The 17,048-nt window shown below is 42.8% G+C and overlaps 1 protein-coding gene and 1 pseudogene across 3 annotated transcripts in view; one reads left to right on the top strand and one right to left on the bottom strand.

Moving 5' to 3' along the window:
* AATF (apoptosis antagonizing transcription factor) overlaps positions 1 to 17,048 on the top strand; it is a gene marked incomplete at its 5' end in the record, with an annotated part of 124,430 nt that overhangs the window by 82,394 nt on the left and 24,988 nt on the right. The window contains 2 exons of one of the 2 annotated variants that reach the window (XM_080712600.1): positions 396 to 476; positions 11,293 to 11,364. In XM_080712600.1, coding sequence (XP_080568726.1) covers positions 396 to 476; positions 11,293 to 11,364 — 153 coding nt within the window. The remainder of the gene's footprint in view (positions 1 to 395; positions 477 to 11,292; positions 11,365 to 17,048) is intronic. The other variant, XM_080712601.1, reaches the window with a different exon arrangement.
* Positions 14,617 to 15,579, bottom strand: LOC308275153 (procathepsin L-like; annotated as a pseudogene). The gene has a single exon. The product of its transcript is annotated as a procathepsin L-like (transcript).

The raw sequence follows: 17,048 nt of genomic DNA, 5'->3' as shown, positions 1-17,048 counted from the left end.
CACTTGAGTATGAGCAGAGGGAAACTTTAAAGAATTCATGTTTTCAAACCAACCAGCAGTTGTGGTGAATAAGAGAAGGCGCTGCACAGCAGAAGCATTAGAAGGAAACCTCCGTGTGATGGGGTTTCCTGTAGACTGGTAGATTTAGTGCTTGTCACAGCAACTCCAGATACTGAGGAGCATTGTTAACCAAATTTGCTGTAGAATTTCCCAGCTGCCATTTGTGTTTTACCATTGCACAAATCCTCTTCAATTGATTAGTCACTTTGGCCCCTGACTGTCTTGAGGAATTTGATGATTTCTGCAGGGTTGTTAGTGAGAAAAATTCCAATTTGTCAATATGTTTAACTGTTTCTGTTGGTGATGATGCATAACGTTGCTTGTGAATTTCTCAGACAGTGGCTTGCAATCCAGAAGCTACGAAGCAAAATCCACAAGAAAGTTGATAGGAAAGCCAGCAAAGGAAGGAAACTTCGGTGAGTTGCTTTTTGCAAAAATATTTAAACACATGTTGTGTCTCTTTTGAAGTTTGGCTGTCATGTCATTTTTATGTTTCTTCTGATGATTTTGATTTTAAGAATCAAAAAAAAAAAAAAAAACAGTGAGCTGGGCATGGTAGCACAGGCTTGTAATCCCAGCATTTGGGAGGCTGAGACAGGAGGATCGTTGTTCAAGGACAGCCTCAGGTACTTAGTGAGGCCCTTTGCAACTCAGTAAGACCCTGTTTCCAAATAAAGAATAAAAAATAGGGCTGGGGGTGTCTCTCATAGGTAGAATGCCCCTGGGTTCCATCCCCAGTATCAAAAAAAAAAAAAAAAAAGACAAAATAACGAAGGATTCAGTTTTTCTTTCTTTCCCTTTTTGTCCCCCCCCAAGTGTGTGTGTATGTTTAAGTAACTGGGAATTGAACCCAGGGGAGTTCTATGTCCTACATCTCCAGCCCATTTTATATTTTATTTTGAAATGGGGTCTCGTGAAGTTGCTAAGGTCCTTGCTAAGTTGCTACAGTTTAACTCAAACCTGCAGTCCTCCTATTTTTGTTTTACTCTTGTGAACAGATGTGTGCAATATTACCAGTATTTATCTGAAAGAAATAATAGGGAAAGCTGGGCATAGTGGCCCACACCTGTAATCCCAGCATTTGGAAGACAGACAGGAGGACCGTGGTTCACAGACAGCCTCGGGTACTTAGTGAGGCCCTTTGCAACTCAACTCAGTGAGACCTGTTTCAAAATAAAGCATAAAAAATAGGGCTGGGGGTGTAGCTCAGAGGTAGAATGCCCTGAGTTCCATCTCCAGTACCGCAAAAAGAAAAGAAATAATATAGAACAAAGGCAAGATAGTTGAAATTATTTTAATTTTAAAAAGACATAAATGAAGACTCCAGGGAATGTTAATAGTCCTTAAATGAGGTGAGATATTTACTTTATATGAGAAAACAGAGAAGTTTCTAAATTTAGGAAAATTCCACCCTTGTAGCTCCTTAACAAGTCTTATAAGAATATGAACAAAAGGAATGAGAGTAGCCAGACACAGACACAGTGGTACATGCTGTCATCCTAGCTACTCGAGGCTGAGGCAGAAGGTTCACACAATTGAGGTCAGCCTCAACAATCTATTGAGACCCTATTTTAAAATAAAATAGCCAAAGCTGGGCGTGGTGGCGCACACTTGTAATCCCAGCATTTGGGAGGCTGAGACCGGAGGATCGCGGTTCGCGGACAGCCTCAGCTACTTAGTGAGGCTCTGCAACTCAGTGAGACCCGGTTTCAAAATAAAGAATACTAAAATAGGGCAGGGGGTGTAGCTCAGAGGTTAAATGCCCCTGAGTTCGATCCCCAGACCCGCAAATAAATAAATAAAATAAATAAAATAAAATAGCCAAGCTGGGCGTGGTGGTGCACGCTTGTAATCCCCGTGCTTGGGAGGCTGAGACAGGAGGACCGTGCAAGTTCAAAGCCAGCCTCAGCTACTTAGTGAGGCTCTCAGCAACTTAGTTTGCAAATAAAATATAAAATAGGTCTGGGAGTATAGCCCAGAGGTAGAAAGCCGCTGGGTTCCACCCCCAGTACCATAAATAAATAAATAAATAAATAAATAAATAAATAAATAAATAAATAAATAAATAAATAAATATAGCCAAACCTCCTGGTGCACAGCTATAACCCTAGTACTTGGGAACTGAAACAGGAAGTCAAAAGATTGGATACCAGCCTTAGGAATTTAGTGAGACCCTCAGCACTTAATGAGACTCTTTTAAATTAAAATAATAATAATGATGATAATGGGCTGAAGGTGTAGTTCTAAGGTTAGGATGTCACTGGGTTCAATCTCTAGTACTGAACAATAAAATAAGAGCTATGTTTGGGGGCGGCGTGGGGGCGTAAGCTCCCTCACTTGGGAGGGTGAGACAAGGACCTTACAGGTTCGAAGCCACCCTCAGTTACTTAGTGAGGCTCTCAGCAACTTAATGAGACCCTGTTTCCAAATAAAAATATAAAAATAGATCTGGGAATGTAGCCCAGAGGTAGAAAGCCCCTGGGTTCCATCCTCAGTACTACCCCCCCAAAGAAAAAATTAAGAGTAGAAATTGACATTGCTGTACTTTAAGACATATCTATGGTAATCATGTGTGTTTAAGTGACACAGTATCAATACACAGAGCCTCAGTAGCAAAGTAACCACATGTGACTCAGGTGCGTACCCCAAAAATCTTAAACTTAAGGGTTTTAGGCAGGTAAGTAATGCTACATCCTTCTTAGAGAGCCTGCCTGTCATTAAATGCCCTTAGACAAATGCAGATCTGTCTCATTATTAAAGATCTTTAGAGAAGCAAAGTGTGCAAACCACTTTCACTTTTTAAAATGCTTAACAGAACTCATCAGGAAATGCTTTTTTTTTTTTTTTTTACTTTGCTAAAGTACAAAGTTGTTTTTCATTATTTCTTGACTTGGTCATTTTTCCTAAATCTCAAGTTAAATTGCTATAATTTAACTTTTTTAATATGTTGGGATTTCCAGTTCTTCCTGCTTCTCTGGGTACTGTTAGTGTAAAGGTTAAGAGCTTGTACTCCAAGGCCAAGCTGCCGCAGTTGGAATTCCAGCTTTGACAGTGACAGTAGTTCCATTCAGAAAGACCCTTAAACTTATTGCATTAGATTTTTGTTTGTTGGGGGTTTTTTTTGTTTTTGTTTTTGGTGGTACTGGGGTTCCTGGAAGCCCTTCTACCTCCGGGCTTCACTCCCAGACCTATTTTTTATATTTTCTTTATTTGGAAACAGGGTCTCTTAAGCCAGCGAGGCTGGCTCCGAACCAGTGCGATCCTCCTGTCTCCGCCTCCCAGGTGTGGGGATTATAAGCGTGCCCCACCACGCCCGGCTTGTTGGGTTTTTTTTATTTTTATTTTTTAAACTGTAAGGGGGAGGTGGTAATAGTACAGAACTAGCCTTGTAGGTTTTCTGTGAGGATCTTGTTAAACCAGAAGCAGCTCTGTGGCCTCTTACCTGATCTCCTAACTCTTACAAAGTTAATTTGGTGCGTGATAGCTGTTTAGCTTGGTGTGTCTGTGGGGAGGCGATTACTGGAGAATCTTCCTTAGCCACCATCTTCCTGTCTCCCTCCAAGGTGAATTTGCCATGAGGATTAAACGACAAATGTACATGTGGCTTTTAAAACAGGGCCGGTACATAGTAAGCACTGTGGAAGTACTTGTTGCCATTATTATTATTGCTGCTGTCACTTGTTCAAGTCTGGGTCAGTATTCTGCCATAGAGCCATTTACTTGTGCAGGCGCATCCTTCTCTGTGCCTGTCTCCTCCCACCAAATATTTTAGGAAGAATGTTTCAGATAGTACTTTGTCACCCCAAAGGGACCCGTCCTCGGCTGCCCCATTCTCAGACCCTTAGAAGGACATCCAGGTTACCAAGCCCTGCAGCTCCAAGCCTGGTTTCGTTTGCTTCCCTGTGTGCATAAGTACCCCAGTGACCTGAAGAGGCCATGTAACTGTGCATGCACATGAATACTTAAATGCCAACATTTTCAATGATTTGATAAAGTCTTTGTAGCTACTTCCTCCCCCCCAAAAAAAAATACTTTGTAAATGACCAGGTTTCATGATTACCTTATTCTTTACTGTTGAGATCAGATTTTTCTCCAATGCTATGCTTAAAAACTATAGCTTAATGAGGCCATAGGTGTTTTCTAGAGAGAGGAGCTCAGGATTTCAAATTAGGAGACTTGGGTTCAAATCCTGGCCCAGCTGGGCGTGGTGGCGCACGCTTGTAATCACACTGGGGAGGCTAACAGGAGGATCCGGGTTTGCAGCCAGCCTCAGTTACTTAGTTAGGTCCTTTGCAACTCAGTGAGATTCTGTTTCAAAATAAATAAAAAATATAGGGGTGAGGGTGTAGCTTGGTGGTAGCATGACCCTGGGTTCAATTCCCAATACTGTGGAAAAAAAGAATTGAGAAAGGAAAATGCCTTTTATTTATTTATTTCATTTTCTCTCCTTCCTTCCTTCCTTTCTTGTGGTCGTACTGGGGTTCCTGGAAGCCCTTCTACCTCTGGGCTACACTCCCAGACCTATTTTTATACTTTTTTATTTGGAAACAGGGTCTCTTAAGCCAGCGTGGCTGGCTTCAAACCTGCGCAATCCTCCTGTCTCCACCTCCCAAGTGCGGGGGTTACAAGCCTGTGCCACCACGTCCGGCTTGCAAATAATTATTAATGATTAATTACTAGTATTTCACTCAGCATTATAGATAAGTTTATTTAATCATAATGTGAATGTATCAAGTTCTTGGGCCTTTAGTAATGAGATTTTGAGGCTGGGAGTATAGCTCAGTAAGAGAGCATGTGCCTAGCATGTGTGAGACCAGGAGTTTGATCCTTAGCACCACCCACACATATTGTGCTGGTCTGTTCTTTCACAACAAAATTATATTTTTCATAGTATGGTTGATAAAAATATGCTAATATTAAAATATTCAGGTAGACATGGTACTGTACGCTTGTAACACCAGTACTTGGGAGGCTGAAACAGGAAGATAGTGCAGGTTCAAAGCCAGCCTCAGCTACTTAGTGAGGCTCTCAGGAACTTAGTGAAACCTTGTTTCCAAACAAAATATTAAATAGGTCTGGGAATGTAGCCTGGAGGTAAAAAAGGCCCCTGGGTTTCATCCCTAATACCACAAAAAAAAAAAAAAAATCACCCATCCTCAGCAGCACTGAGAGCAGACGAAGTGCACCACATTACAGTACATACCACAAAATCATAGTTTGAGTGTGTAGAACCCTGGGTTGAAACCCAAGGAGGTTCTACTTCAATATTCCAAGACCTATTTTATTTCATTTATTTATTTATTTTTGGTGGTACTGGGGATGGAACCCAGGGACCTTCTACCTCCAGGCTATACTCCCAGACCCATTTTATGTTTTTTATTTGGAAACAGGGTCTCTTGGCTTCGAACCTGTGCTATCCTCCTGTCTCCACCTGCCAAGCATGAGGATTAGAAGTGTACACCACCACACCCGGCCCAGACCTATTTTATTTAATTTTTGTGCTGCCTGGGATTGAAACCAGGGAATCTTCTTCTTTTTTTTTTTTTTTTTTTTTTTTTTTGTGGTACTGGGGTTCCTGGAAGCCCTTCTACCTCTGAGCTACACTCCCAGACCTATTTTATATTTTTATTTGGAAACAGGGTCTCTTAAGCCAGCAAGGCTGGCTTCAAACCTGCGGGATCCTCCTGTCTCCACCTCCCAAGCACGAGGATTACAAGCATGCGCCACCACGCCCAGCTCTTTTTTTTTATTTTGAAACTATCTGTGCATGTAATTTAATTCAGCAGTTTTACATCTCAAACTATTTCATAGAAAGGCATGCACAAGCATATGGTAATTTATATTAGAACTTTTGTCATTTAATTTTTTTTCTGGGGGGAGTTGTGACAATTGAATCCAGGAACATTCTACCTCGGAGCTATGTCCCTAGCCCCATTTTATTTTTAGTTTGAAACAGGGTCTCAGTAAGTTACAGAGGTCCTCACTATGTTGCTGAGGCTGCAAATATGCAATCCTCCGATTTGAGCCTCCCAAGTACTGGGATTACTGCCACCACACCCCACTTTTTTTTTTGGGGGGGTACTAGGGATGGAACCCACAGGCATTCTAACCTCTGAGCTACAACTCTAGTCCTATTTTTTATTTTTTATTTTGAAACAGGCTGTCACTGAGTTGGAAAGGGCCTCACTAGTAGCTGAGGCTGTCATTGAACTGTGATCCTCCTGTCTCAGCCTCCCAGATGCTGAATTACAAGTGTGTGACACCACATCTGGCTTCACACCTCACTTTTAATGTATGTTTGTTTGTTGCAGTACTGCGGATGAAATGCAAGGGCATTCTACTTCTGAGCTGCACCCCCAGCCCTATTTTTTATTCTTTTATCTTGAAACAGGATCTCACTGAGTTGCCAGTGGTCTCACTAAATAGTAGCTGAGGCTGTTCGCCAACCAAGATCCTTCTGTCTCAGCCTCCCAAATACTGGGATTACAAGCATGCACCACCACACCCAGCTATACATTTTTATTTTTTATTTTTGTTTTAATACTGGAGATTGAACCCAGGAGCATTCTGCCTGGGATTATCAACATCCGAGGTAGAATGTTCCTGGATTAAATTGTCACAGCTCCCCCCAGAAAAAAAAATTAAATGACAAAAGTTCTAATATAAATTACCATATGCTTGTGCATGCCTTTCTACACTCCCAGCCCAATTTTATTTTTATTTTGAAACAAGGTCTGGCTAGGTTGCTGAGAGTCTCACTACTTGCTGATCTTCCTGTCTCAGCCTCCCAAGTACTGGAATTACAAGCATGTGCCACCATGTCCGGCTTAATATGTTTGTTTTTTTTTTTTTTATCTTTATTTGGAAACAGGGTCTCTTAAGCCAGCAAGGCTTAAGTTAAAATGCCCCTGGGTTCCATCTCCAGCCACACACACACACACACACACACACACACACACACAAACACACAATTATATTGTTTACATTTGTTTGTACATGAGAAATGCTGCACCCAAATTAACATTTTTCTTTTTGTTTTTTCTGCAGAACTAGATATGGAACTCAGGGGCATTTACCTCTGAGCTATAGTCCTATTTTGTGTGTGTGTGGGGGTACTACGGGTTGAACCCAGGGGTTTTTCTACCTCTGGGTTATACTACCAGACCTATCTTACACTTTGTTTGGAAACAGGATCTCACTAAGTAGCTGAGAGCCTCACTCAGTAGCTGAGGCTGGCTTCGAACCTGCATGGTCCTCCTGTCTCAGCCTCCCAAGCACTGGGATTACAAGCATGGGCCACCACGCCCAGTCCTATTTTGTATTCTTTATTTTGAAGCAGAGTCTCAGCAAGTTGCAGAAGGCCTCACTGAGTAGGTGAGGCTAGCCCTGAACCTGTGATCCTCCTGTCTCAGCCTCCCAAGTGCTGGGATTATAATAGGAGTACACTACCACGCCTGGCTACATTTTAATTATTTAAAATCAATATTGAAGCCAGGTGTGGTGGCGCATGCTTGTAATGCGCATGCTTGTAATCCCCGTGCTTGGGAAGCAGAGACAGGAGGATCGCGCAGGATCGAAGCCAGCCTCCGCTGGCTTAAGAGACCCTGTTTCCAAATAAAAATATAGAATAGGTCTGTGAGTGCAGCCCAGAGGTAGAAGGGTTTCCAGGAAGCCCAGTACCACAAAAAAAAAAAAAAAAAAGAGAGAGAGAGAGAGAAAGAAAGAAAAGAAATATATAGACTGAAACATCTCCTGTAGTCCTATCCCTGAGAAATAATCATTTCAATATTATTTTTTTTTTTCATGGTACTGGGCTTCCTGGAAACCCTTCTACCTCCGGGCTATACTCCCAGACCTATTTTATGCCTTTTTTTTTTTTTTTTTTAACATGGTCTCTTAAGCCAGCATGGCTGGCTTCAAACCTGCGTGATCCTCCTGTCTCCGCCTCCCAAGCGCGGGGATTACAAGCGTGTGCCACCACACCCAGCCAGTCTATACATTTCTGTATTTGGGTTTTCTCTATAAGAGTTGTATATTTTTATAACTAGAGGATAACTACACAGATTTTTTTTAAACTTTGATTCAAAGAGCTTTTTAATTTTTTTCTTCATTTTATAAAAAGTTGAAAATTGGAGCGGGGTATGGTAGCACATGCCTGTAATCCCAGTACTTAGGAGGCTGGGATAGGAGGGTTGCACACTTGCAGCCAGCCCCAGCAACTTAGTGAGGCTATCAATCAACTTAGTGATACCTTGTTTCAAAAACAAAAAAATAAGAAAGTGCTGGGGGTATAGCTTGGAGGTAGAAGGCCCCTGAGTTCCACCCCCAGTACCACACACATAAAGTTGGAAATTGGATGCAGTATAAATGTTCAAAAATATAAAAATATGTCACTATACTTCTTCTGGAGTTGTGTGCAGCCAATTCAGACATTGTTTATAGGATGATGCTAAGTGAAAAATAAAGAATATGAAACTGTATATGTGTATGTATAAAAGGGTCACTATGTAAAACAAACATAGCTAACTAACAGTTGTCTGTACGTGCAGAACCGTTTGTCCTTTTTTGTGTGTTTTTTTGTTCTAACTTTTTTACAATGAATTTATACCTTTTTAAATTATTCTTAGACTGAGTAAAATCTTATTGTTATTATTTGTTGTTGTTGTTGCTGCTGTTGTTTTGTGATTCTGGGTAACAAACCCATGGCTTTGCACACACTAGGCAAGTGTTCTACCTCTTCCTAGTCCCTCTCTTTTATTCTTGTAAAATTCAGGTGTTGAGAAAAAGAATGAAATTTGAGACTTAAAATCTGTGGGAATTCAGGTTTGGTGGCACATGCTTGTGATCCCAGTACTTGGGCGGCTGAGAAAGGAACATCATAGGTTCGTGACCAGCCTCAGCTACTTAGTGAAGCCCTCCGCAACTTACTGAGACCCTGTTTCAAAATAAAGACTTAAAAAAAAAAATAGGGCTCGGGATGTAGCTCGGAGGTAGAATGCCCCTGGGTTCAATCCCCAGGACCACATACAAAAAATGTATTTGTGGAAAGAAGAATGAAGTTTAGGAGGCTTAAGTTGTGAGTGTACAGTAGAAGATTGAATCATTTGATATGTGTAAAAATATTTTTAAAGAGATAAAACATAGCTGGGCATGGTGGCACCTGCTTATAATCCCAGTACTTGGGAGGCTGAAACAGGAGGATCATAGGTTCGTGGCCAGCCTCATCTACATAGGCCCTCTGCAACTTAGTGAGACGCTGTTTTAAAGAATAAAAAATAGGACTAGGCATGTAACTCAGAGGTCGAATGCCCCTGGGTTCAATCCCCAGTACTGCTAAATAAATAAATAAATAAATAAATAAATAAATGTATAAATGTATAAATAAGTAAATAGCTAGGCGTGGTGATGGATGCTTGTAATCCCAGCACTTGAAAGGCTGAGACAGGAGGATCGCAGTTCACTACTTAGTGAAGCCCTTTGCAACTCAGTGAGACCTTTTTTCAAAATAAAGAACAAATGTAGGGCTGGGGTGTAGCTCGGAGGTAGAACGCCCCTGGGTTCCTTCCCCAGTACCACAAAACAAAAATAAAAATAAATAAATAGATAGATAGATGGATAGATAGCTAAAACATTATGCACATGAGAAAATATTTATTATACTTTTGTTTGTAGATAGTGTTTTGTCCAAGTAGAGGTGTTTTTATTAGAAATATATACACAAGCCGGGTGTGGTGGTACACGCTTGTAATCCCCGCGCTTGGGAGGCAGAGGCAGGAGGATCATGCAGGTTCGAAGCCAGCCTTGCATGCTGGCTTAGGAGACCCTGTTTCCAAATAAAAATGTAAAAAATAGGTCTCGGAGTGTAGCCCGAAGGTAGAAGGGCTTCCAGGAACCCCAGTACCAACACACACACACACACACACACAAACACAACACACACACACACACACACACACACACACACACACACACAGCCGGGCATGGTGGCACACGCTTGTAATCCCAGCATTTGGGAGGCTGAGACAGGAGGATCACGGTTCGCGGACAGCCTCAGCTACTTAGTGAGGCCCTCTGCAATTTAGCGAGACCCTGTTTCAAAAATAAAGAAGAAAAAATAGGGCAGGGGGCATAGCTCAGAGGTTAAATGCCCCTGGGTTCCATCTCCAGACCTGCAAAAAAGAAAAAAAAAATATATATATATATATATACACATACATATATGTGTGTGTATGTATGTAGTCATACAAGCCTCTTCCGCTATGATGAATGCAACGGGTCATATATTTGTTCAGTTCTTTTTTTGGTGGTACTGGGGTTCCTGGAAACCCTTCTACCTCCAGGCTACACTCTCAGACCTATTTTATACTTTTTTATTTTTGGAAACAGGGTCTCTTAAGCCAGCAAGACTGGCTCCGAACCAGCGCGATCCTCCTGTCTCTGCCTCCCAAGCGTGGGGATTACAAGCATGTGCCACCATGCCCAGCTCGACTCTTTTTTTGAGTTGTGGTATAAATGGATCTCTGTTGAACTATTGTCATTTACTGTGTGTGTGTGCGTGTGCGTGTGTGTGTACGCGCACGCACGCACACGTGCATGTGGTCCTGGACATTGAACCCAGGTCTACCACCAAGCTACGCTCCCAGCCCCTTTTGTTTTGTTTTAAAACAAGGTTTTGCTGGGCGTGGTGGTGCACGCTTGTAATCCCCGCGCTTGGGAGGCAGAGACAGGAAGATCGTGCAGGTTTGAAGCCAGGATCACTGGCTTAAGAGACCCTGTTTCCAAATAAAAATATAAAATAGGTCTGGGAGTGTAGCCCGGAAGTAGAAGGGCTTCCAGGAACCCCCGTACCACCAATAAATAAATAAATAAATAAATAAATAAATAAATAAATAAATAAATAAATAAATAAAAAAACAAGGTGTTGTTAGGTTGCTGAGTCTCACTAAGTTGCTGAGGCTGGTCTTAAACATGCAGTCCTTCCGTCTCAGTCCCCCAGGTACTGGGATTACAGGCATGCACCACCACACCCAGCTGTCATTTACATTTGTTGAACTCTTTTTCTGTGGTATTAATGGAAAAATAATAATGTGCATGGTGTTTATTAATTTTTTTTCTATTCCACTGTGGATGTCCCTTTGATGAGTTCCAGAGTGTGTTAATTCAAAGGATGTGTTTCCTTGGCTAGGTTAGTAGTTACTAATGTTGCTGCCTGTTCTTTCTTGCTCTGTTTAGGTTTCATGTCCTTAGCAAGCTCCTGAGCTTCATGGCACCTATTGACCATACTACAATGAATGATGATGCCAGGTGAGTAATAGATTAATTACGTGTCTCAAACAGCTTCATGACAGCCTGATATTGACCTCTTCTACAGCCTGTCACCCTCCTGCTTCTTCTTATCAGTTAACCATTTGTCATTGGCATCATAGCAAGGGTCCTTGTCACATGTCTTCACTCCCATAATTACTGTAAAGCCAAATCAAAAATTTCCGTACCCCTCAATGCTGCCTCTGGTGGTGGTTTTGTTTTTAACTTTAGTCCACCTGTCTAGGATATATGAGCTCCTTTCTGGAACAGAGCATCAGGACATCACAAGTTCATGTTGTGAGCTTTGGGGGTTTGTGAATATTCTCTTTTCTGAATGGCTCTAGAGATTGCTGTAGATACAGATGTGCATGTTGCATTTGTTGAGGTTTTTGTTGAGAATTATGAATGTTTTTGCCAAACAATTCCATGCTTATAGCCGGGTACTTTGTTTTTTGTTTGTTTGTTTGTTTGTTTGTTTTTGGTGTTTTTTTCGTGGTACTGGGGTTCCTGGAAACCCTTCTACCTCCGGGCTACACTCCGAGACCTAATTTTATATTTTTATTTGGAAACCTGCGTGATTCTCCTGTCTCTGCCTCCCAAGCGCGGGGATTACAAGCGTGCACCACCACGACCGGCTAGCTGGGTACTTTGGAGGCTGAGACAGGATTGCAGGTTCAAGCCAGCTTCAGCAATTTATCAGGACCTTCAGAGACTTAGGAAGACCTTGTTTCAAAACAAAAATAAAATAGAAAATAGGGCTAGGGTATAGTTCAGAGATAAATTGCTACTAGTACTCTCTCTCTCTCTCTCTCTCTCTCTCCCTCCCTCCCTCCCTCCCTCCCTCTCTCTCTCCCTCTCTCCCTCCCTCCCTCCCTCCCTCTCTCTCTCCCTCTCTCCCTCTCTCCCTCTCTCCCTCTCTCCCTCTCCCTCCCTCTCCCTCTCCCTCTCCCTCTCCCTCTCCCTCTCCCTCTCCCTCTCCCTCTCCCTCTCCCTCTCCCTCTCCCTCTCCCTCTCCCTCTCTCTCTCTCTCTCTCTCTCTCTCTCTCTCTCTCTCCTCTCTCTCCTCTCTCTCTCTCTCTCTGTGTGTGGTAGTAGTGCATGTTTGTAATCCCAGTACTTAGGATATGGAGACCGGAGTATCACAGGTTTATAACCAGCCTCAGCAACTTAGAATGTGATTCAAAATAAAAATAAAATAGGGCTGGGAGTATTGCTCAGAAGTAGAACACCCCTCAGTCAATCCCCAGTACCATACACAAAAAAGAAATAATTACATACTTATTTTATAAAACTGAAATGATAGAAATACATGAAAAGAAAAAAAGTGGAATTCATTACAGTTCAGAGGTAAACTTTGTGTGTGTGTGTGGGGGGGGGGTTGGGGATGGAACCCAGAGGCATTTGACCTCCGAGGTATACCCCCTGCCCAATTTTTTATTCTTTATTTTGAAACAGGATCTCACTGAGTTGCTGGGGGCCTCACTAAGTAGCTGAGGCTGTCCGCGAACTGCGATCCTCCAGTCTCAGCCTCCCGAATGCTGGGATTACAAGCGTGGGCCACCACGCCCGGCTCAGAGGTAAACTTTTTAAAAGAATAATTTGTTCTATATGTTCTCATTTAAACTATATTCTACTATAATTCAGGGCTTCTTCTCCCACATTTCATTAGATTCACTGGTTCATTTTCAGCAACTTGGACTCATGCTTTCCTTTTTTTTTTTTTTTTTTTTTTGGTGGTACTGGGGTTCCTGGAAGCCCTTCTACCTCCGGGCTACACTCCCAGACCTATTTTTACATTTTTATTTGGAAACAGGGTCTCCTAAGCCAGCGCGCGCCTGGCTTCAAACCTGCGAGATCCTCCTGTCTCTGCCTCCCATGCGCGGGGATTACAAGCGTGCGCCACCACGCCAGGCCATGCTTTCCTATTTTATTCAATGAGTTATAGTTACTGTTAGAATTGCCCTAGATTGCCAGGCATGGTGGCGCACACTTGTAATCCCCGCGCTTGGGAGGCTGAGACAGAAGGATTGCACAGGTTTGAAGCCAGCCTCAGCTACTTAGTGAGGCTCTCAGCTATTTAGCTTCCTTCTTGTGACATCTCCCTTGCCTCACTGGTTGCCCATTCATTCATTCATTCATTCATTTAATTTGTGGTACTGGGGTGAAACCCAGGGGCTTTTCTACCTCTGGGCTATACCCCCAGACCTATTTTATACTTTATTTGGAAACAGGGTCTCACTAAGTTGCTGAGAACCTCACTCAGTACCTGAGGCTGGCTTTGAACCTGTGCGGTCCTCCTGTCTCAGCCTCCCAAGTGCTGGGATTACAAGCGTGCGCCACCATGCCTGGCAATAAAATATAAAAATAGGTCTGGGAGTATAGCTCGAAGGTAGAAAGCCTCTGGGTTCCACCCCCAGTACCACAAAAAAAAAAAAGAATTGCCCTAGATTAGTGGGAGCTCCTTCAAGATGGCTTATATCCTTTTGAGGTATCTACAGTCATCTTCTGAATGCTCCTTTGCTCTCTGACACAATTAAGTGTTCAGAGCTTATCTTAGACTTTCCCTGCTTCGGCTCTAGAATCTGACTTTCTTGAAGGAGCCCTTGTTTTTCTGTTTTCTGATAGTGGTATTTAGAAACCACCTAGGGTGCTTATTGTTACTGGCTGTGGTTGTTTCCAGGCCACCATGTGGAACTGAAAATGTATGGGTGCACATGTATAGAAACAGATGATCACTTGTAACGTCTTAGGATGTTCCCTTTCAGTGTGTGTCTGTGGGTTCCCTTTTAGGGTGTTTTTCTTCTTTATATAATTAAAATTTTATCCTAAGCCAGGTGTGATGGTGTAATCCCAGTTCTTGGGAGGCTGAGACAGGAGGGTCACAGGTTCAGAGCAAGCCTCAGCAACTTACTGAGGCTCCTCATGACTTAGCGAGACCCTGAAGTTGTATTCTACTATATTTTGTGTGTTGTGAGTATTTTCTTTTTTTCCACCACTAATATTTATTTTAAAAGGTAAAGAAAGCTTTTAAAAAATGAAAATTCAAGTCTTACAATTAAGCAATGAGTCCTCACTATCATAAAGCTGTTTATAAACAGTAGTTATAGTGGTAACATTTTACCCTTGTAAAAATGTCACAGAATTCAAATCACAATTTGAATCCTCCAATGATTCAAAGAGTTTCATTTTACGCAATAAAGGTTTGATCGGTCTCCAGGTGAAATCCCTCTGGCCCGCTGAGAGTCCGTCAGCTCACACGGTGGGGTAGCTGGCCGCGGTGGCGATCCCGCAGTGATTGTTCTTCCCCTTGCTTATTTTTACATAGCCATTGTCACCCCATTCTGGACTCCAGCTGTTCTTGACCAGCCAGTAGTTACTTTTATTTGAATTCGTTCCTTCAAAACCCGTAGCCAACCACCAGAACCCCATGGTCCAGGTCCTTGCTGCTGCATTCTGGCTCATAGTTGATGCCTTCTTTATAAAACTGGAAGGATGCATGGCCTGCGTCAATATCGACAGAGATGGGCCCAATATTGGCGAATGCCCTCATAAGAGCTTTCTCCCGCTGAGGGATGTCCACATATCCAGTGTCATTAGCCGCAGAAAACTCAGGCTTGTACTTACAGCTTCCATCCTGAGCTTCATACGGATAAGATTCCTCCGAGTCCAGGCCTCTGCTGTCCTCAACATACTTGAAGGCAAAATCCATTAGCCCGCCATTGCAGCCCTGGTTGCCTTGAGGTCGAGAACAGTCCACCAGGTTCTGCTCGCTCAGGGCGACCAGCTGGCCAGTTTTCCAGGCCATCTGGCCCTCCAGGGCTCCTACTGCACTAAAAGCCCAACAAGAACCAAGCCTTTCTCTCGCCAATCCACAGACTTGGGGATATCACCAAACAGAGGCTGTGGAACATCTTCCCCTCCTTATGTTTATGGTTCTGAAGTCCATTCCTCACCTGCCTGAATTCCTCATTGGTCATGACCCCAAAGGGGTTCTCTCCATGCGAAGCCGAGCCTCCCCAGGCTGTATTCCCCGCTGTACAGCTGGACCATCCTCATGTTCTCCCACACGGCTCTCCTCCATCCTTCATTCAAGCCATATAGCCTCCTGTGTGTAGCCTTCCACTGGTACCACTGTGTATCTAAATTCTGGTCGAATTTTGGAGTGGCTGAAGCTATTCCCAGGGAAAAAGCGGCTAGGAGGAGTGCGAGATTCATTGTTCAGAAACCTGGGCGGCTGCAGCTGCGCAGGCACACTAGGCGGACGCGCTGCCCAAAGGTCCCGGAGGTCCGAGCCGAGTATTTTCTTGTCATTAAAGTAATTTTAAAAATGTATCCCAGCACCACCAAAAACTAAATTAAAATTTTAAATGACATTATAATATTATTTATTTAACCACTCATAACTGTTGGAACCTTTGTTTTTTGGGACTGAGGATTGAACCCAGGGTTTTCTACTGAGCAACACAGCTAACCCGTGTGTGTGTGTGTGTGTGTGTGTGTGTGTGTGTGTGTGTGTGTGTGTATTTAGAAACAGGCTCTTACTAAGTTGCCCAGGCTTGCCTCAAACCTATGGTTCTGTTCAGCCTCCCAAGTACTGGGATTATAGGCATGTGCCACTGTGCCTGCTATTGGGACATTTAAGTTGCTTTTAACTGTTATTATAAGTGCCATGGTAGACTGGTCAAAGTAAGTGCATGTGGATTTTGCCATCTGTATTTGCCAATATTCTTGGTACAGTAGTTATTTCCTTAGGTCAGTTCCTAGAAGTAGGATTTTTAGAGGTTAACATGTAAATTTAGACAAACATTGCCAAATAAGCATTTCTTTTTTTCTTTTTTTTTTTGGTGGTGGTACTGGGGTTCCTGGAAACCCTTCTACCTCTGGGCTATACTCCCAGACCTATTTTATATTTTTATTTGGAAACAGGGTCTCTTAAACCAGCTGAGACGGGTTCGAACCTGCACGATCCTCCTGTCTCAGCCTCCCAAGCACAGGGATTACAAGCGTGCACCACCACACCTGGCTCAGGATAACCTCTTTACTGCAGGGATTTATTTATTTATTTATTTATTTTGTGGTACTGGGGGTGGGACCCAGGGGCTTTCTACCTCCAGGCTATACTCCCAGACCTTTTTTATATTTTATTTGGAAACAGGGTCTCGCTAAGTTGCTGAAAGCCTCACTAAGTAGCTGAGGCTGGCTTCGAACCCGTGTGATCCTCCTGTCTCAGCCTCCCAAGCGCGGGGATTACAAGCGTGCGCCACCACGCCCGGCTTTACTGCAGGGATTTAGTTTGCTAACAAACTCCATTAGATTTGTCTTCCCTTACCTAAAATATGGTAGATCTGCAAGTTTAGGCAAACACAGTTGTTATCTTTCATTTGGTTTGTTCAGCGCAAACACAGCTACTCAGTGGTTCTGGGTACATTTACATCTTTGAAGTGTTTTTCTGTGCTTTGCAAGTGAATGCCTAAGGGTGGCTAGCTTTTTCTTTTTTCCCCCCATTTTGGATCTGAGTTACAGAGAAAAATAAGTACCACTTTAATTCCCTTTCCAGATGGCATGAAATTCTATTTCAAAATCACACACACATTCCTCAAGGATGATACATGTGTAACTTAGCAAAACCAGAGTTCATCACTTGAAGAAAGTGGTATGCAGTGATACTGATATTCTAACAATTA

Source organism: Muscardinus avellanarius, assembly GCF_963383645.1.
Source record: "Muscardinus avellanarius genome assembly, chromosome: 16".
NCBI classification, from domain to species: Eukaryota; Metazoa; Chordata; class Mammalia; order Rodentia; family Gliridae; genus Muscardinus; species Muscardinus avellanarius.
This window is presented reverse-complemented; position numbering and strand designations above follow the sequence as displayed.